Source organism: Ascaphus truei, chromosome 8 (assembly GCF_040206685.1).
Source record: "Ascaphus truei isolate aAscTru1 chromosome 8, aAscTru1.hap1, whole genome shotgun sequence".
In the NCBI taxonomy this organism is placed as follows: domain Eukaryota; kingdom Metazoa; phylum Chordata; class Amphibia; order Anura; family Ascaphidae; genus Ascaphus; species Ascaphus truei.
The window spans coordinates 28,081,290-28,102,074 of record NC_134490.1 but is presented as its reverse complement, the minus strand read 5'-3'; the positions used below and the strand labels follow the sequence as shown (position 1 = coordinate 28,102,074).

General features: G+C 43.1%; 1 protein-coding gene across 1 annotated transcript in view; it reads right to left on the bottom strand.

Annotated features, from left to right (window-relative positions):
• The window catches only part of TLL2 (tolloid like 2), a 194,584-nt gene that overhangs the window by 10,394 nt on the left and 163,405 nt on the right, over positions 1–20,785 (bottom strand). Inside the window, exons 11-18 of the mRNA XM_075611010.1 lie at positions 20,227–20,343; positions 18,379–18,524; positions 16,339–16,534; positions 14,223–14,348; positions 12,569–12,729; positions 11,217–11,397; positions 10,408–10,533; positions 2,044–2,171 (exon numbers count right to left, since the gene is read on the bottom strand). Coding sequence (XP_075467125.1) covers positions 2,044–2,171; positions 10,408–10,533; positions 11,217–11,397; positions 12,569–12,729; positions 14,223–14,348; positions 16,339–16,534; positions 18,379–18,524; positions 20,227–20,343 — 1,181 coding nt within the window. The remainder of the gene's footprint in view (positions 1–2,043; positions 2,172–10,407; positions 10,534–11,216; positions 11,398–12,568; positions 12,730–14,222; positions 14,349–16,338; positions 16,535–18,378; positions 18,525–20,226; positions 20,344–20,785) is intronic.

Here is a 20,785-nt window from a genome sequence, read left to right as displayed (position 1 = left end):
TGTGGGTGGGTGTGGAAATGTGAGAGTTTGTAGCACAACTAAAAGTGTGTGGATACTATGTGGTCCCTATTGGTGTATATGGATGGAAAAATAAGGAGTATTATTATGTGTGAGAGACAGCTGTGTGTGCATACATATAGCACAGTATGTACAGACATGGCCTTTAGCGCTCATGGGAAGAGAGTTCGCTAGTGTCAGTAATGACTCATAAAATTTCGATCTCTGTTTAGGCCACTGCTAAGTGTCCCGAACAGTTGCATAAATTTGTATTCATGCAACCGTCTCTCTTTCGGGGTTTTAAGATTACCTTTGAGTATGGCAACCCTCAGATCAGAACGATTCATTGTAACATCGCCGGAAGAAGAGATCAGTGTATCTCGAAAGCTCGCACAAATAAAAGCATTTCGTTAGCCACAGAACGGTATCATCTATTTATTTTTTGATTATATATATATATATATATATATATATATATATATATATATATATATATATATATATATATATATATATATATAAGACACACAGATGAAAAGAACAAAGACAATCCCCTTAGTAGCACTCTAAATTACACCTAAACTAATCTATAAGATAAAGATGGTTAAAAAGAAACAGATGCTCCGCCAATTCAGAAAAAATGAACAAGATTTTATTGATTAAACAACAAGACACACTAACTTAAAAACATAAAAATATTTTTATGTTTTTAAGTTAGTGTGTCTTGTTGTTTAATCAATAAAATCTTGTTCATTTTTTCTGAATTGGCGGAGCATCTGTTTCTTTTTAACCATCTTTATCTTATAGATTAGTTTAGGTGTAATTTAGAGTGCTACTAAGGGGATTGTCTTTGTTCTTTTCATCTGTGTGTCTTATATAGTTTTCACTATCCCCTAGCACCATCAGGTCCTATTTAATTTATATACTGACTTTAATTGGGATATATATTTTATTTTACCCTTATAGTTAGTTTTATTAAAGGGCTTGAGTTAACCTTATATATTATGTGTTGAGCAACTTCTCCTTTTGTGTGTTCTATATATATATAGACCAAATATATATATATATATATATATATGAATAATGTCACCGCCAACTCTGGAAGTCCTCGGTTGAAGTCCAGGCTGTGTATATGCAGCATTGTGGATCCCAGGATCAGCTGGGGGTTTGAAGATTTGCGGCACAAACACCGGTCATTCAATTGTAGTGTGAAGAGCTGCTGTAGTAACAACTAGCACCCTCAGCCTCCGGCAGCACAGGACGCGATCCGGCCGCGATCCAACTCATCCTGTAGTGATTATGTAGTGACGCCGCTTCTTTCCTGACGCGTTGTCAGTCTTCGGCGACTTCTTCAAAGGAGTATTGATGTCTACTCACACAAGTGGTGATTTATACCCTGCGGGTTGCTAGGTTACCCGAACATTCACGTAGCATATTATGGCACACTAATTATAAAAAACCTGAACAAAAACTCTTATAAAAGGAATTATAAATCAAGAAAAATAATAATGAATAATCATACAATTTAAACATATTATTACTAAATACTAAACATTAATAGAAAATATATGAATGAACTACTTTAAAAATATATGCTTTAAAAATGAATAAAAATAACAACTAATGCATAATTTAAATATATATATTATATATAATTATTCATACACACACCATGTGTATGAATAATTAGACAATAAATATGCATTTAATAATAACAAATTAAATCGCTATTTAAAAATATATATTTTTTTCATAAATATATTATTAGACTGTTTATATGTATGGATCGTTACTGATAAATCTGTAATCAAACATTTAATGTAAAACTACATCCGTGCAATTATATACAACACAACCCTTTTTATAATATTAAACTCCATAAAGCTTATTTGCCTCCAAATAATTTTGGTCAAATGGATTTTTACCAGGTTGATGGGGGGAAAATGGTCTCAATGTTTCTTACAAATTATACAAGTATGAAATTGTATTATATTTAACGAGTCATGTTTTTTTTTTTTTTAATTCCTTAACAGAACCATCACTTACAAGTTTGACTCGATGACCTGCGGTCGCAGAAATGTCCCAGACGCACTCTTTCCGGCTGGGGTATTTATCCGGCCAGCTTGGGCTTGCAATGGTCCCTTCTGCACTCAAAAGCTGATGCTCACACCCAGCTAGGAAAACATGTATAAAAAGGAACAGTGTAAATAGAACTTTTATATCGAACTAGCAAATATGATCGTTCTAGTCAGTTACATCAGGCATTATTTAAAGCAACAATTGCCCCCCCCCCCCCCCCCCACAAACACAAAAATCAAGTTTTTATTTTTTACTTTATATGAACTAGGGGATCTTCTGGAGCTGAACCCCCAGATCTAAACTCTGGGGGACCCTTGTTCGACAAGATATATATTTTTTACATTTGCCAAATACCTGCAAGGAACAACGATGGCTGTGGGGTAACCCAATCGAAAGCTGCAATGTCATCTCAAGGCTTTATATTGACTACTAGGGAGAGGTTGACCCCAGTGGTCATATTTATTTATTTTTTTCCGGGACAAAAACTCTAGGGAGCTGGGGGATCCCCATAGCTTGGAGTGCCGGGACAGCCCCAGCGGATCCCTTGCTTGGTATAGATGTGGCAGCACTAAGGTCAGGCCATGTCACGCTAGCGGAAAGAAAGCCACTAAAGTATCATGGAGCTGCCGTGTATGCCAGTGGCTTTCACTTCCAGAGCTGCAGCAAAATGCCTTTTTTTCCCCAGGGAATTTTAGTCTGGCTACATCTGTATAAGGTAAAAACGATGTACAATACATACATACATACAAATAAAAATAACCATAACATTTTGTTGCTTTATACAGGTGTAGCCAGGTCATCTTTTTCCCCCTGCGACCCCCCCGGGCGCCTCCGTGGTCACGGACGCTGTCGGGTACTGCCAGCGGCAAGCGGCAGACCCGACGGCCATTCAGGAGGGTGGGGGCCGAGGAGGGAGCTCGCCGGAGTGCAGGAGATCTCCGGCAGCTCTTGCACAGGGCGCCGCCATGTTGCGCCGGTTCGCGCATGCGCAGAGAGTCCCCGGCGGCCCGAGATAGTCGCGCGAGAGGTAGGGAGAGATTGCGGCGGCCATTAGGGGTTAGTGTAAGCACAGGGAAGGCGCGCACGCGGCCCCAATGTTACAGTAAGGGCCTTGGGACTACAATTCCCAGGAGGCATAGGGAGACAGGCACCAGGTGCCTCATAGGAGCCAATAGGGCTGCAGGACTGCCAGGAGAGCAAGTGGATACATTTGGCGGGCTTGCAGCTACGTTGTCAGTCTGAGGAAGGAGCAGTCAAGGGAAGGAGGTAGGGTACAGGAGCGAGTGACTCCCTGTACTAGGCCAGCACCCCCTTGGCCCAATATAGCCCTGAGTCCCCCAGTAGTGTAAGTGTTGCCAGGGATAGCCCTCAGGATAGGGAACCTGTCACTTACTTTAGTTAGCAACTGGGGAACAGAAGGGAAGATAGGGACAGCTGGGGGGTTTCATAGCGGTAACCAATCCGGGGAGCCATAGCCCAGGGTCCTGTTGTGAATTAGTGGCACGAGACAGCTGGGGGGTTCATAGCGGTAACCAGTCCGGGGAGCCATAGCCCAGGGTCCGTGTTGCGAGTGGCGAGGCCACTGGGGGGGTTTCATAGCGGTAACCAATCCGGGGAGCCATAGCCCAGGGCGGCGTTGCGCGTAGTACGAGGCAACTGGGGGGGGTTCATAGCGGTAACCAGTCCGGGGATCCATGGCCCAGGGCCCGTATTATGAGTAGGGTGGGTACAAGACCTACCTATATAGGATAGGCAACCCCGAAGGCCCTAGGAGAGTGACCCTTAAGCCACTTAAGGATGCTGTGCTATAGGGACGGCCTGTAGTGCAGGGTGTGTCACGTTGCTGTATCGTTAGAAAGGGACTCAGCGGATGCTGCGGTTCCAGTGAAGGAGTTCGGACCCACGTTGGGGTCACAGAGAATATCGCCAGGATAGGATCAGACGGATTCATCACGCGTCTGACCCTTTGTGAAGCGTTGCTGACCCGAGCACCGGAGTGCTCGGCAGGTATCTACAGTTCTAAGTGCACCACCGGGCCCTTAGCTTAATAGTGACTGCGCAGTCACCCATTGATTCTCTGCAAGAGTGCGGGACATTGGGTGGGGTTCTTTGGACACTGGGTGGGATCACCTAGTGTTGGGGAATCGTCCTGCGAGACGTCATGGTTAGTGTCTCCTCCTGAGAGGGACACAGGTTATATTATGAATGTGATGTGTCGTATTACATGTTAGTAAAGTCCTTAGTTATTATACCCCATTGTGTATGTGATCATTGTGTTTGTCCTGCGAGGATTCACTTCCCCCTCTGGTGGGAGCCATCGCAGGTGGAGGCGCTGCACCTATTGAGTAAGTGGTTACCCCTAGTATAATTGCCCCAGGTTCCCCGTGGCGGAAGCTCAGCCCTCCTGCGAGCCAACAGGTAATGCACCACACCGGTAACACTGCATGTTCTACTCACCCACACTATATATGCGATTGGGTGGGGTGGAATACCCGTTACATTTGGAGGCGCTGCTGAGATAGACCTGGGGTGCCCTGTTTGCAATTTTTCAAATTGTCCCATTCATATTTTTCATCATGGCGGTGCCGTCACCGCAAGACGTCGATGACTGGGCCTTAGCGCGGCAATTATCCCCAAGGCGCGTGTTTGTAGTGGCCGGAGTATCCCATGATACGCAATTGTCCACTATGCGCGCCCAAGTAAGAACTTGCCCGGAATTGGCCACTGCCCGGGTGACAGACTTAAGGCTGGATACTGACGGCCGGGGGATTACCTATCTCCTGTTCACCACGCATGACATATGCCTAGAGACTGTTCCCCATGTATTAACACTCCCCGAGTCTTCCGCAGGGGACTGTCTCATGATCTATGCAAAAAGCTGCAGTGTAGTTGACAGGACTGTAGTTAAAATGGAGGCTCCTGCAGCAGGGAATGCTAACAGTGAGTCCCACCTAAAATGGCGGCTCCCGCCAACTCAAGATGACACACGTGCTTCTGACTGCCAGGCTGCTCAGAAAAAGGTTACAGAAAACCATCCGGGACTGGCGGGAAAACCAGAGCCCCGCCCCTGTAATGTGAGCCACTCAGTGATAGAGCACACCCCTCCTTTAAATTCCACCAGGGGGAGTGAGCACAGTGAACAGCCATTAGACCCTTCTATTCACCAGGAGGAAGAGGAGGAGGAAGGCATTGTCGTGGACATGGAATATTTTCTTTCTGAGCAGGAAACCGAGATAGACTGTCAGGACATACACCCCAATATGTATGTGGCCTGGCGTGCGCCCGGAGTAGATTCTCTTCTCTTCATATGCTCCTGCCTGCAAGAAGCCCACGCTCAGGGAGCCAAAGTGTCTCGGTTATCCCTCGACTACAGGACCATCGAGGTGGAAGGAGAAATGGGCATACAGTGTTTTAGCCCCACTTGTAACTGTTCTAGAGAGACATTGACATGGTGGTCCTACTGTGAGTGTTGCGGTGTGCGGTTATTGAAGTCTATTGTTCCCCAGCATGCCGAACCAGCAGAGGAGACAGAGGAATCACAGCATACAGAGCCTGCTGTGGGCCCGTGTGCCCTACCACGGCCAGTCCGGCCTACAGAGGTACCATCGGTCCCAGGCTTGGGATCAGTACCTGTTGACGACGACAGGGGTGAGTTGACTGCCCCAGGGGTGTTGGGTGTGAGCCTCCAGGTGACCGCGGAGCACGATAGCTTCTTAAGTCTGGACACCTGGGCGAATGGTTCCACTCGACATCGCGTCCTGGCGGAGGTGTCCCCCCTAGAAGATAGCTGTCCTGCAGTGCGAGTGGACCAGTACCCACTGCCTATTGTTCCAGAAGAAGAGAAACCCATCGCAAGCCAGCAGAGTGGTAAGGAACCCCCTTGCTCCCCACAGGCTTCGATGGAGGTGGCCGTGCAACAGGCCAGAGTTACGGTTCCTGATCTGAGTGAGAGCCCGTGCGCTCCAACCCAAATGGTCCCAGGACTGGGATCCAACGCTCCCGAGTTTAAGGACAGCAAGTGGACTGCCCCAGAAGTACAGGGGGCAGGTCCCGAGACAGCCGAGGTGGGAACTGACAGCGTCCCCGAGGACCTGTTGGCCACCGAGAATCACCGCAGGGGTAAGGTGTCTACTCTTTACCCCCTGCCAGGTGAAGCAGAGACTTTGAGTAAAGAGACAGTGTCCAGTTCTCGCTTCTCAGTGGAAGCTGAGCACGTATGTAGGGACAAGGACTATGTGGCAAAGGAGCTGGTAGAAGTTGCCTCCTTTGCGCCCAAGAAGAAGCGGCCCATTCGTCACGTAGTGGACCGAGGGAAAGGTCCTGGCCGCCTGGCCTGCTGCTTCCAGGCCATGGATGATCAAGTAAAGGTTGGTGTGAAGGACACTGCGCTATTCCTTCCACCAGGGGGAGGAAGTAGCACTGAAGCAGTGACTGTTACGCCAGAGTGTGCTTTCCGAGAGATTCACCCCGGGGAGGCTCACGGACGCAAAAGTGAGGTACCCCCATCTGATCAGTTAGGGGCACCCCACAAATGGTCTCAGCAAGCAGCTGATACTCAGCTGGCCTTGGGTAATAGTGGGTGTGATATGCCATGTAATTTTGCATTGTGTGAAAATGTGCCATGTTTTGAGGATGTTGCAGTCGATCTGTTAAGTGTACGGGGTATGCCATGCCATTTTTCAGTGTGTAAAATTGTACCATGTTATGTCGTTCCCCAAGCGAGGGCGTTGGGTTTTTCACCAGGGGGAGAGTGTAGCCAGGTCATCTTTTTCCCCCTGCGACCCCCCCGGGCGCCTCCGTGGTCACGGACGCTGTCGGGTACTGCCAGCGGCAAGCGGCAGACCCGACGGCCATTCAGGAGGGTGGGGGCCGAGGAGGGAGCTCGCCGGAGTGCAGGAGATCTCCGGCAGCTCTTGCACAGGGCGCCGCCATGTTGCGCCGGTTCGCGCATGCGCAGAGAGTCCCCGGCGGCCCGAGATAGTCGCGCGAGAGGTAGGGAGAGATTGCGGCGGCCATTAGGGGTTAGTGTAAGCACAGGGAAGGCGCGCACGCGGCCCCAATGTTACAGTAAGGGCCTTGGGACTACAATTCCCAGGAGGCATAGGGAGACAGGCACCAGGTGCCTCATAGGAGCCAATAGGGCTGCAGGACTGCCAGGAGAGCAAGTGGATACATTTGGCGGGCTTGCAGCTACGTTGTCAGTCTGAGGAAGGAGCAGTCAAGGGAAGGAGGTAGGGTACAGGAGCGAGTGACTCCCTGTACTAGGCCAGCACCCCCTTGGCCCAATATAGCCCTGAGTCCCCCAGTAGTGTAAGTGTTGCCAGGGATAGCCCTCAGGATAGGGAACCTGTCACTTACTTTAGTTAGCAACTGGGGAACAGAAGGGAAGATAGGGACAGCTGGGGGGTTTCATAGCGGTAACCAATCCGGGGAGCCATAGCCCAGGGTCCTGTTGTGAATTAGTGGCACGAGACAGCTGGGGGGTTCATAGCGGTAACCAGTCCGGGGAGCCATAGCCCAGGGTCCGTGTTGCGAGTGGCGAGGCCACTGGGGGGGTTTCATAGCGGTAACCAATCCGGGGAGCCATAGCCCAGGGCGGCGTTGCGCGTAGTACGAGGCAACTGGGGGGGGTTCATAGCGGTAACCAGTCCGGGGATCCATGGCCCAGGGCCCGTATTATGAGTAGGGTGGGTACAAGACCTACCTATATAGGATAGGCAACCCCGAAGGCCCTAGGAGAGTGACCCTTAAGCCACTTAAGGATGCTGTGCTATAGGGACGGCCTGTAGTGCAGGGTGTGTCACGTTGCTGTATCGTTAGAAAGGGACTCAGCGGATGCTGCGGTTCCAGTGAAGGAGTTCGGACCCACGTTGGGGTCACAGAGAATATCGCCAGGATAGGATCAGACGGATTCATCACGCGTCTGACCCTTTGTGAAGCGTTGCTGACCCGAGCACCGGAGTGCTCGGCAGGTATCTACAGTTCTAAGTGCACCACCGGGCCCTTAGCTTAATAGTGACTGCGCAGTCACCCATTGATTCTCTGCAAGAGTGCGGGACATTGGGTGGGGTTCTTTGGACACTGGGTGGGATCACCTAGTGTTGGGGAATCGTCCTGCGAGACGTCATGGTTAGTGTCTCCTCCTGAGAGGGACACAGGTTATATTATGAATGTGATGTGTCGTATTACATGTTAGTAAAGTCCTTAGTTATTATACCCCATTGTGTATGTGATCATTGTGTTTGTCCTGCGAGGATTCACTTCCCCCTCTGGTGGGAGCCATCGCAGGTGGAGGCGCTGCACCTATTGAGTAAGTGGTTACCCCTAGTATAATTGCCCCAGGTTCCCCGTGGCGGAAGCTCAGCCCTCCTGCGAGCCAACAGGTAATGCACCACACCGGTAACACTGCATGTTCTACTCACCCACACTATATATGCGATTGGGTGGGGTGGAATACCCGTTACACAGGGAATTGGACAAGCTAAATAGGAACCCAAATGTGTGATAATGTGCTACTAATGCAAATAAAAATAACCATAACATTTTGTTGCTTTATACAGGGAAATGGACAAGCTAAATCGGAACCCAAATGTGTGATAATGTGCTTCTAATGATCTAGATCAGGGCTGGCTAACTCCAGTCCTCAAGGGCCACCAACAGGTCAGGTTAGCAGGATATCCCTGCTTCAGCACAGGTGGTTCAGTGAAGCGCTGAAGCAGGGATATTCTGTAAACTGCTAAAGGACTGGAAATGGCTATCCCTGCTCTAGATGCATCAAATCGATTCATATTGGAATTACTGCACAATGTGAAGGGGATTCCTTTATATTGAACTTTCTCAGATAATAAAGAAATGCAGGGCACGGATATTTAATGTGCATTCTTTGTTTAGTACGTGCAAGAATTCTATTCTTACGGAATGAAATAATTGTTACATGCTCTGTATGTTTGCCCTGGACTTCTTTATATTTAACAGTTACGCTGCTGTTATTTCTGTAGGCACGCAAAACTAAATCCTTTTAGATGCTAAAAAGTGTACAAAATATTTTTTATTCAACTCCTCTTTCTCCTGTAGTTACAGACTCCCTGTACAGTATTCCTTACACTCTTACAGTGTGATTACAGATATAAATAGGAGTGGCAATATGAAGTAGTAGGGACGGACACCAAGCTTCACCAGGTCTAACCGAGATTGGTGTAGACAGCAGACAAAGTATCAGAATCAAATCAATCAAATGTTCGTGCACACAAAGCCTTCCTCTATGTCAGCAAAAGGCGAGGGGTGGGGTGGCACTGTCTGCAGGGAACTGCTGGGACATTACACACGAGAGATTGCCAGAAGAAACCAACTCCTCCCCCCCCCTCCATTATTTTCAAATGTATCAGTCACCCAAATTTTAAAGGGGAAGTGTCTCCTACAACAAAAGTGTACGAAGGACAGTGGCATGTTTATTGGGTTAATTGGAGCTTATTGTCGCTCTTTAAAAAAAATAATAATAATTAAACGAACAAGTACAGTATTTCTTACAATGTGATCCAATGTCTTTTGGTGATAAAATGGTTTGTCAAGTGTCAATGCCACAGGTAAACTGCTCTTTTTATTTGGTGCTTTATTAAAGCTGCACTTCAAGCAATATCCTGCATGTCTGTTTTTTTTTTAAAACAAATCAGTTCTGTACTATGTGAAAATACTTTTTTCCCCCAAAAAAATGCTACAATTTTTAAAGACATTTTTAATGTATTATAATGTAACAAGCATTTTTGTTTCTATAGCAACCATTAACAAAGTCACACCCCTTTATCTTCTGAGACAGGTTCTGGCACACCCCTTTCACCCTCTCTCTAGTAGTGCACCAATTGTATCTAGTGCCTGCTAGGTCACATGATCTTCCACACAGAACTTTGCATCTTGGGTAATCTTCTGCAGCCGTAACAGTGATATAAAGAACCCCCTAGCCAATCTTCAGCGATTGATTACAAGAGAACGGATCGATAGTCAACTTAGCTAATCACTTGTCAGTGTGCAGATTGTATTGATGCACATATTGAATGGGAAAAAAAATGTAAACAGCAGCTTTAAGCAAAGTAATTAGGATGCCATACTAGTACAACAGACAAACGTGGCACTGATTTGCTTGAATTCAGTGCAGCAACCATACAAAAGCGGAATATATTCATTTTCAATAAAGTATAACAGTTGTTTTAGGGGTGACTGAATATTCCTGAGCAATCATATTACACTATAATCATTCTTTGCTCAGTTAAACAGGTCGCTGCCATTGGTACTTGTTGCCCTATATGGGATATGTTTGAAAGAATACCATCATCTTACCCTCTTTGCAATCATGTCCATTTTCATGAAGCATAAATCCATTTTTGCACTGGCACACATAGCTGCCAAACGTATTAATACACTCATGTTGACATCCTCCATTCTCTTTGGAACATTCATCCTTATCTGCAAAGAAAAGAAGCATTGCTTGGACTATTTATATTGTATGTTATACTATTTTAGATTTATATCAATGTCTACTGTATCGCAGATAATATTTGATTGTATACATGCTCGTTTGTATTTTATCATGTATTTATCCAGCTGTCTTATTTGCTTAAGCCTTCCTTTGTGCAATGTGTTACAAATATAACATTTTAATAAAATATATATTTTTTTTATTGAAAAGATACTATATTTTTTGTTTAACCACTGCCAAGTTGAAAATTTTACTATAAATGCCTAGCAGCTTCTTCTATACCCTAAATATTAAAATCTGCTCTTTGCACATCAACTATTCCTCGTAACATGGTTTCTTCACAAAGCTTGTAATTTCTAAATATTAAACGTTGTGATTTGTGGTGAAATAAAACTGGCTTAACATGGAAGCTTAAATACAAATAGTAATTTTACTTCACTTTCTATGCACAAACCAATACAGTATAGTGACTAAAGTCTGCTGCATCCATGTGAGTATGTGTTAGAGTTGTGTGCTGAAAAATGCTCAGTATATTAAAACTCATGACAAACTGACTGTAAGAGTTGAATTAAAAAAAAAATGTATTAGATTTAATACTACAGAACTGATTTATTTAAAAAAACACACATTCAGGATATTGCATGGATTGCGCCTTTAAAATTTCACATACCAGAAAAAAAGTTGACCTTGAATCCTCTTTTTGACACAGTGTTGTCAGATTTGAATTCTAGGTGTATGCTGTTGCTTTGCGACGTGATCACGTCAGGTTTTTCTGACCCACAAAACTTTCTGGGAGGTTTGGATTCTGAAGGTGGTCCACTGCGAACTTCCACGTAGTCGTACTTACAAACCTTGGTACAAAAACCTTGGAAGTTAATAAAGGGTCTCGCTAAAAAGTTAGATACAGTAAAATGTGTCATCTAAATAACAACGCAATGGAAAGGTTTCACTTATCTTGGAATGTATATTTTCATGATCTAAAATATCACCATTGGTATCACCAATTACCTCGTTTTTTTAATCCGGGTGTTACTTTCAGTCTTCATCATTATATAGTTTTAGTTTATTTGTTAACTGTGTTATAATGTGTTCATTTATTATAATGCATTTCAGTAAAAAGTGAAATTAAAAGGGCTTTTCAGTGGTTCACCAATCTCTTTACTTTTCGTATCAGCGAAGAGGGGTTTGGTTAAGGGCTTATGTGCCCATTATCGAATCTCTTATGTGTGTTTGAGATCAAAATATAACGGTGTGTGGAGAACTGCTGTTTTTTTGTGTGGTTTTTTTTTTTTTAACAAATTTACGAATATCATTACTTTTAGTACAAGCTCAACAACTTCACTTCAAGGGTTTTATTTTAAAAAGGCTCCCCTTTTTATTTACGTAGAACAGTAGTTTGGCCGAATGTCATTTGAAGTTTCTGTGTTCTTAAAATGTTGACAAACTATTGGCATCCTGATGTTAGATCAGTCAATTATTTTATTGTAGTGCGAGTGGGTTTTCTGGCTCTGCACTTCTCTAACCCAGGCTGTGCTGAAAAGCTGTGTAATGCAGCAGGCATATGCTCATAGGGGTCCATGTTAAACAGGACAATAAGTGAAAGGTGACAGTGTGGTCATTTGCATGGAAATTCCCAGAATCCCTTGCTGCAGTGGAAGCACTGTATGCCAAGAGATAATGGTGAAAAGCAGGGTTGCAGGCCGGTCTGAAACATGTGAATGTGCCCACAAGTGATATTTTTCATTTGTATTATATTACTGATACCAGAACACAGTATGCCCTACACAATGGGGAATAAAACAGGTCACTGATGTATGTTGCAGATCATGTTAAAATCATTATTTTTGTTCAACACCCTGAACAGTATTGGGGTTTTCTTGCTTAATTTGAAAAATGTGGATAACTTGAAAATTTACTTTGTGCTGAATTATGTATTTGTTCATTGCCTTACTATTTATAACTTCAAGCTGAAAATGAAATAAAATATTAAATAAAATACAAATATTGGACTACTCCACTTACATCATTGCCTTCAAGCTCGAAGACTTCAAACTGTAGTGATATTCTGTATTGTGCTGGTGCTACCACTTGCCAGACACAGTTTTTATTAGTTGGGTATTCCTTAGGCCAGCCAGGACTTGTTATAGTACCGTTCAACTTTGTAATGAAACCTCCGCATGCAGCTAAAGAAGAGAAGTGGTAAGGGTTTGACTCAAGAATTGTACTGTAGATACATAGGGCCATAGGAAACTTCATAAAACACCTCATGGCCCATTCACTTGAGTGGGCCATTGCGTGTCCTTTGGCTTAGTACTGCTTAATAAATATGGTGCCTAAGGCTTGGCGATATCAACCACAGTCAGTGAGATTTGGGGTGCCGGAATAAAAAAATGGCATTTCAATAGAAAAAAAGCTGATTTTATTGGTGGGATTCAATTGAAGTTTATCAAACCAATTACATGTGACTGACTCCAGATCAGTGAGGCATGCTGAAAATCAGTGAGATTTGACAGGTCTGAATACTTACATTAAAGCAAAAAAAAAAAAAAATACAAACTTGGCCACTTTGTTTATTGCGAGTATCGCCAAGCGGACCAAATGCTACAGCAAATGTTTTACCAGGTTGCATCTTCATCTTTAGTCTTATGGTGCTAAAGAGGCCAGTGGCACATAAAAAAAAAACACCGCACGGCAGGACCATCATAAAAGAGGTTGACATTGGAAAAAAATGTGTGGTCAAGTGTAGTCACTGTAATCTATTTCTAAATTTTGCAATAATACCTGATTCATAAGGTAAGATATTATCAACAACCAAACTGGAAAGGTAACACAGGGTCATTCTACTGTATGTAGTGGCCTAAAATGCAAAGCAATGTAAAAAAGCAGTGGAGAGGGCTGGTAGGATATTAGATTACACATGGAGCTGTATGACCAATACAAAGTGAGGTTATCACATTACAAATGATTGGGAAGACTTTATTTGGAGTACTGGCTTGAATTCTGCAGGAGTCCTGAAGGACATACAGTAGGCAGGTTTGAGATGGTCCAAAGGAGAGCAAGTTATATGGTTGAGTGTTTACCCCTATGACAGGGATGGGCAACTCTAGGCCTCAAGGGCCACCAACAGGTCAGGTTTTCAGGATATCCCGGCTTCAGCACAGGTGGCTCAATCACCTGTGCTGACGCAGGGATATCCTGAAAATCTGACCTGTTGGTGGCCCTTGAAGACTGGGGTTGCCCACCCATGCCCTATGATGACGGATTTAAGGACCACAACATATATACTCATAAAAAATAAATGACGTTTGGTCACATAGCAGAGACTTGCAACTACTTCAAAGTGATGCATAGAAGCAATTTTGGAGGTATCAAACATTAAATGTATAGGCACAGAAAACATGAGAAGGTGCCTCTGCATCAGAAAAGTAGTTGATGCTTGGAACAGTCTCCCAGTGACAGTAAGATTCTAGAAAAGCTTGGAACAGGCACAGAGGGAATGGTGAACATTTAGGGAAGGTAGAATATCAATTAATGTTTAAAAGTTTAGAGTAAAAATGGTAAATGGGTAGATTTGGACAATTGGTTCTTAAATGCTTTCAACTTCTATGTCTGTGTGTTAATATTAGTCAGTGTTTATTTGCAAATTGTTAAATAAAAAAAACAAAAATCCACTTACCTTCACAGTTTTTCTTATCTGCAGTCAACTCAAATCCGGGCTCACAGACACATTTATAACTCCCCAAAGTGTTAACGCAGCGCTGGGCACATCCACCGTTATCAGGCCTGGAACATTCATCCATCTCTTTTCAGAAAGAAGAGAGTCAGCAATATTGCAATGTCATATAATTGCTTTTTGACTCCATATTAAACGCTTTAGCCCAGCATATCTGACGGAGGAAAATGTCCACAGTGCATAGTTGCCCAGTTCAGCCAAACACACCATGTTTTTGCTTACAGAGCAAGGCTGATTGTCTTCAAACATTTGGGGACTTGTATAGGACATCATTTTATTCCATTTAAATTACAGAACATTTCTCAGCTACTTCTGACTAAACATTATATTCAGAAGCTTGTACAATACACCAGAATAAGAACTAAAAGAAAGTTCTTATGACTTCATTATTATTTGTATGTATGTATTAAATTACCTTTATGCACCATAACTTTGAGTGTTTTCTAGACTTGGCATAAAAAACCCCTGAGGTAAACAGTTTTGCAAATAATACTTACACAGCCTATTTTCCTATGATTAGAATTATATCTGGTTTATACACACATTTTCAAAATACACTATTCACGAGGACAAGCACCTTCTAACACTTTGTAATCCAGCGACCGCTCAAACAATGGAATTCCTTTGCTCATCCGATGAACTAGTTTAGAAGGATGTGTGTAGATAGTGAATTTTGTCAATAAACCCTTCACGAGCGTTCGCGATCTGTAACACCATGAAACGCGTTCTGCACTACAAGACCTCAGCTCCTTTTTTCTTCCATTGAAAATGTTTTTGGCTGGGCTACAGTATTTTACTTTGTAGCTTAACAGAGTTCTGAACGTTTTTGTGATTTCTACCAGCAACTTGGTGCAAGCGATGATAAAAGTATAATGAATACAACTGGAATACCAACTAGGAGAGGGTATACTATTTTGTACCACGTAATTTATTTATACAATCAATATTCATCGCTTAGGATTCCAGCAGCTTTCTCCCTACCACTGATTTCATGGATTAAATTGTTGTTTGTGTTATTGAATTACTGCCAGTAACATTAAATGGTTGGGACATGAACTACTATTGGTTTTATATTTTAATTGTACAGCTTTCTGGAGTGCACATAACCTACAGTATTTTTCATCTAAAACAGTGGACATGCAAATGGATGGAAAGACCAGCGTGTATAAGGGATACATAATTCTGAAACCAGAGTTTCAAAAGGGAGTAATATCTTGATCGTTGTCATGCAATCAGAGCATAAAGCTGTCAATTTTCTAGCAGGCAAGAACGAATGACTACATTTCATCTTGTAAATGAAAAGGTCCTAGACTACCGTGTCACTGGCAATTTATGATTGTGACGGTAGGGGTAAATATGGATGCTGTTAATAAAAGTCAAGCCTCCATTACCCCTTCCAGTCAATAATACACTGGTATTATGTTATGTGTATGTATAAGGTATTATGTCTTAACCTGGTTCCAAGCACCTCAGGGACCAGGGGTTAATTTTGTTTGCAGGAGAAATGTTGCAAAGCCTGGCTGCGACCTTTCCCCTTAGCATGTTTATGTAACTAATGTTATGTTTAATTTCAACCCACCAATCAGGGGCTGGGCACGTTGACCGCACCTGTTCCTGAATGTTGCAATGTTGCCGGTTAGTGTATAAGAATGTGGAGAGGGAGACCCCTATTTAGACTGAAGCTAGCCATGAGTTGCAGAAGTTGTTGCTGTAACTGAGAGAAGCTGTAGTGTCAACTCCAGTGCTGGTGCCAGGCCTGGAGTCCTGTTCCAGAGGTCACTGCAGGGAAGGACAGGGGAAATCCCTACAAATAGTTCCGCAGGGTATCCCCAGTTTCCCCCGGTTGTGTATGTGTTGTCTGTTTATATGTATAGTTGTGGTTAACTTTTTTCCAATAAATTAATTTTATAAACTCTTGTGTTTCTGTCTGGCGAGTTGATCCCTGGTAATAGTCCTCGTCTCCCGTGACAGTGATCATTCCTCATTGATTTTATTCTCACATCGAAAAACGATATTTTCAAGTACACAAAACTAAAATTGTAATTGACAACATAAGTACCTTTAAAGAAATTGGCAGCAAATCCTGCTTTGTTGATAGATCCATCTGAAACAAATTTCATCCACAGTTTATTTGAGGTAGATTTAATATCTTCTGGCTTTTCAAATCCACAGAAATGGCCAATCAAGGCACTGTCTTCTGTAGAGCCATCGCGGATTTCAAGGTAGTCATACGCACAATTGTCATGTCTTTCAATCTACGTTCAACAACAAAAAAAGATTTTTTTTTAATTATTTTTTTTTTTATTAATTTTTTTTTTTTTTTAAACATGCTGTGAAGCCAACTTTCAGTGCTGGAGAAGTACAGCTCAGTTCACATGCATGGGATAAAAATAATCTCCAGCACAGAAAAGTTATTTTGACGCCAAATTGAACATGAGTCAATTGACTTAAAACTGACCATTACAAACATTGAGCAACTGAAAACATGTTAGGGTGAAGAAGTAGTGTGCGGTTGTCCAGTATGGGAATAGATTTGGGATTTAGTGTTTTCTAACAATTTACTGCAGTTCACGCTCTGGTAGAGTAACCATTTTCTTTATTCTATTTTTCATTAGCAGCAAAAGTTAAAATCCCTCTCCCCCTCCACTCCCACAACTGTAGATCCACACCCATCTACTCACAGGTGATGCACTAATCTCTTTTATACTGGGGAAGTATGAGCATTCTGCCCCATAACTATGAAAGAGAGAAGCAGGGGAAGTTCAGCTCATGAGTAGAGATGTGCAAACTTTATGCCCAAGTTTGCAAAAGTGGAATAAAACCTCAGGCCTTACTATAGCAGTGGGTTGTGGGTAAGAGATCGTCTTTTCTGAAGAAGTGGATTGTGGGTAGAAATTAACTTTGTATGTGATTAAAAGGATGTATGTTGGGTTCCCTTAACTTTACTTCACCTCATAAATTGCATAGACTGCTGTTTCTTTGTTCTCACTAACTGTCTCTCCCTGGCCGCCTAGTTTCCTTATCTATTCATTCCCCAGTGTAGGGGTAAACGGGAAATATACAAGCTGTAGGCCTTGGGAGGGGGAAGAGTCTGTCATGTATCCTAGCTTTTGATTTTTGTTTAGACTGCTAGAATATATAAAAAGTAACTATTTAAATGCCGTTCAGCAAGTAAAAACGTCCAGCGTTGTAAGACATCATGACATTGTGAAATTATGCATTCACGCCTCCTTGCTTAGGGTATAAAATAGACTGTTTAGGACTAAGACCTCAGTGCCCATTTTATTCAGACTCATGTTTGATTATGTCTGGATGTTGCTTGAATATAGTTTCGCTTGTGAAATTCACCAATTTTGCTACAACTTTTAGATAAGTTTGAGTCAATGTTACTAGTTCCAGCAAAATTATTAGAATATGTTGGCCAATAAAGTTCTAGGGAATTGTTCATGAAATTACAAACTCTTTGAAAAGTTTGAGTGAAACCATGGCTAAGCGAACCTCGGCACGTTCGCACAACTCTACGTTAGACAAGATAAATATGTGTTAGGGTTGGACCTACCCTTTGGGATTGCCTTGGTGAGATGGGCACGCTCATCATGGTTTGCCCACATTTTGTAACCAAAGATCCCCTCTTTTGACTTAAGAAATAGGAAAAAGATTCATGATATTGTATTGCAGGCTTTATGCGGCATGTTGAATAGAAAGATCAGAAATAGTTAATTATATTGCAGGTTTAAAGTAGAATTAAACAAAGGAAAGTTGGGTGTCTAGAGGGATGTGTATTGGTACAGTTTTCTCTTCTCCTTTAGACTAACAGCATTCCCATAGACACTAAGATTTGAAATTACTATATTACCATCTATGGGGTGAGCATAACACACTGAATTATACACTTAAATTGTTAATTCCCATTTTCTTGCTCTCAATGAATAAACAGGAAATGGTCATTCTTAGTTGTCCTCATCACCAAATGGCAGTATGCACAAAGTACAGTGTAAAAAATATACAATACCATCTCAGAGAATGCGCACACATAAAAACTTCACTTATTGACTACAAGTTAAAGTATATTTTACAAAACATTTTTGAAGTATGTTACCTCAAATGCTTGGAAAGAAAGGCCAACAAGAAATCCTTCTGCAACTGTAATTTTCCAGATGCACTCTTTAGAAGGCCTGTAGTCATCAGGGTAATTGGGAGATTGAATCTGTCCTAAATCCTTCTTGATTTCTCCTCCACAAATAGCTCAATAAAATAAAGAATCACCAAGAGTATTAGGTCTCACGTGTAGGAGAATTATGAAATGTATATAATTATAAGATAAGATCAGGAGTTTGCACTGAACCGCATTATTTTTTCAGCTCCGGGATGACCTGGTTCCCGAGATACTGAATAGTCAAGTTACCCATCTTAAATCTACCCCCAGGGGAAACAAAATGGGCACCAAAACGTGGGGTTCCCACGGACCAATAGGAAGCCTTCGACAGCCGATTGAATCCCCTGGAGAAACCAGGAAGTAACACTGGTAACTTCACCGGTAAGTATCTCGGTTAGTTGGAAATAGCCGTGTTAGTCCATTTGCAGAATAAATGAGTACTTCAGTATTAGGTGATACCTTTTTTATTTGGCCTAACAATTTAAAAGTCAAAAACAGAATGAATATGCACAGGCACTCTATACAACATCATGAAGAAGGAAGATATTGCTCACCAGTGGGACATCACTTCTCACAACCAGTTAATTCCATAAATGATTTAAAAATCGAAATCCTCAATGGAATGTTTAAACGCACCCAAGAACGGAAAATATTTGAACTCAAAATGATAATACTCTTTGACACCAAAACAAGAGGACTTAATGTGGATATGGGGGTTCTCACACCCTATCACAATTGTTTGTAATTATCCTGCCTCTCTGCCAATGTTCTTATCCACATCGTTGGGCCCAGGACAAACATATGAAGCAGGGCCCCTCCCCCCACCCCATGCACTGGTAGGGGTGGGTATGTGCAGCAGGGCGGGGATTATACGGAGGTAACGGATTTGGGGGGGCATTACAAAGCCGTAATGCACAGAGGAGGGGATATTATAAACAGGTAATGGACCTGGGGGAGGGGGGTTATAAGGAGGTCCTTGGGAGGGGGGATTATAAAGAGGTAATGAACCTGGAGTGGGGATTATGAGGAGGTAATGGACCTGCAAGGATTATACAGAGGTAATGGATTTGGGGGGGCATTATAAAAAGGTAATGCACAGAGGGGGGGTGCTTATCAAAAGGTAATGAACCTTGAGGGTTGGGTATAAAGGGGTTATGGACCTGGGGTGGGGAGTTATAAGGTCCCAATGGCCCTGGGGGGGAGGTGCAAGGAGGTAATGGACCTGAGTGGGGATTATATGGAGGTGGGGGGGATATATAAAGGTAATGGGTCAGAGGGGATATATGAATGTAATCGGTTGGGGGGAATATATGAAGGTAATGGGTCGGGGGGGAGATATATGAAGGTAATGGGTCTGGGGGTGGGGGGGTTATAAGAAGGTAATGGACCGGGGGGAGCTATTAGGAGGTAATGGGTCAGGTGGGGATATCAGGAGGTTCTGAGGAGGAAGGGTATAAGGAGGTCCTGGGGGGGGGGGCCTGAGGAGGGTGTTATAAGAGGGTACTGGGTATGTATGGGGTTACTGGCCTGGGGAAGGGGTATAAATGGGTACTGGCTTGGGAGGGCAGATGTAGGGTTGCTGGGCCAAGGAATGGGGGTAAAAGGTGGTACTGGACCTTGGGAGAGGGGTGGGGGGGATGAAGATACTGGGTCAGGGAACATAGTGGGCTTACCTAGGGCCATCGGATGTCCCAGGTGTGCCCCCCTGTTAAAGGCCCTGCATGTTGGAGCAGGGTGCTCAGAAGATATTTCATTGATACAGTCCTAAACGAAAACAAAGTTTGTACCTACCTTCGTATCCTGCAAAGAATCCTTTACCCAGGATGTTACTGCTGCTTCGGAATTCAATCCATAGCTTACTGTCAGTGGAGATTATTGGCTCAGGAATTTTATCACCACATAACCGGCCTAAAAAAAGGGATGGATAAAAAATGTATTCATTCAATGGAGTACAAGAAAATGCTATTTTATAAAAGTATTTGTAATCTGCAAATATTCTACAATGATTCAAGTATCCATTAGTGAATTTACTATACATCATACTTACAGTAACCATCTATTTCAGTAGGTAACCCCAATATATATAATTGATAATGTTAATACCTATAGTTCAGGGGTGGCCAACTCCAGTCCTCACGGGTCATCAACAGATCAGGTTTTTGGGATATCCCTGCTTCAGCACAGGTGGCTCATAATGACTGCGCCACTGATTGAGCCACCAGTGCTGAAGCAGGGATATCCTGAAAACTTGACCTGTTGGTGGCCCTTGAGGACTGGAATTGGCCACCCCTGAACTATATTTATTTATTTATTTATTTATTTATAAAATATTTTACCAGGAAGTAATACA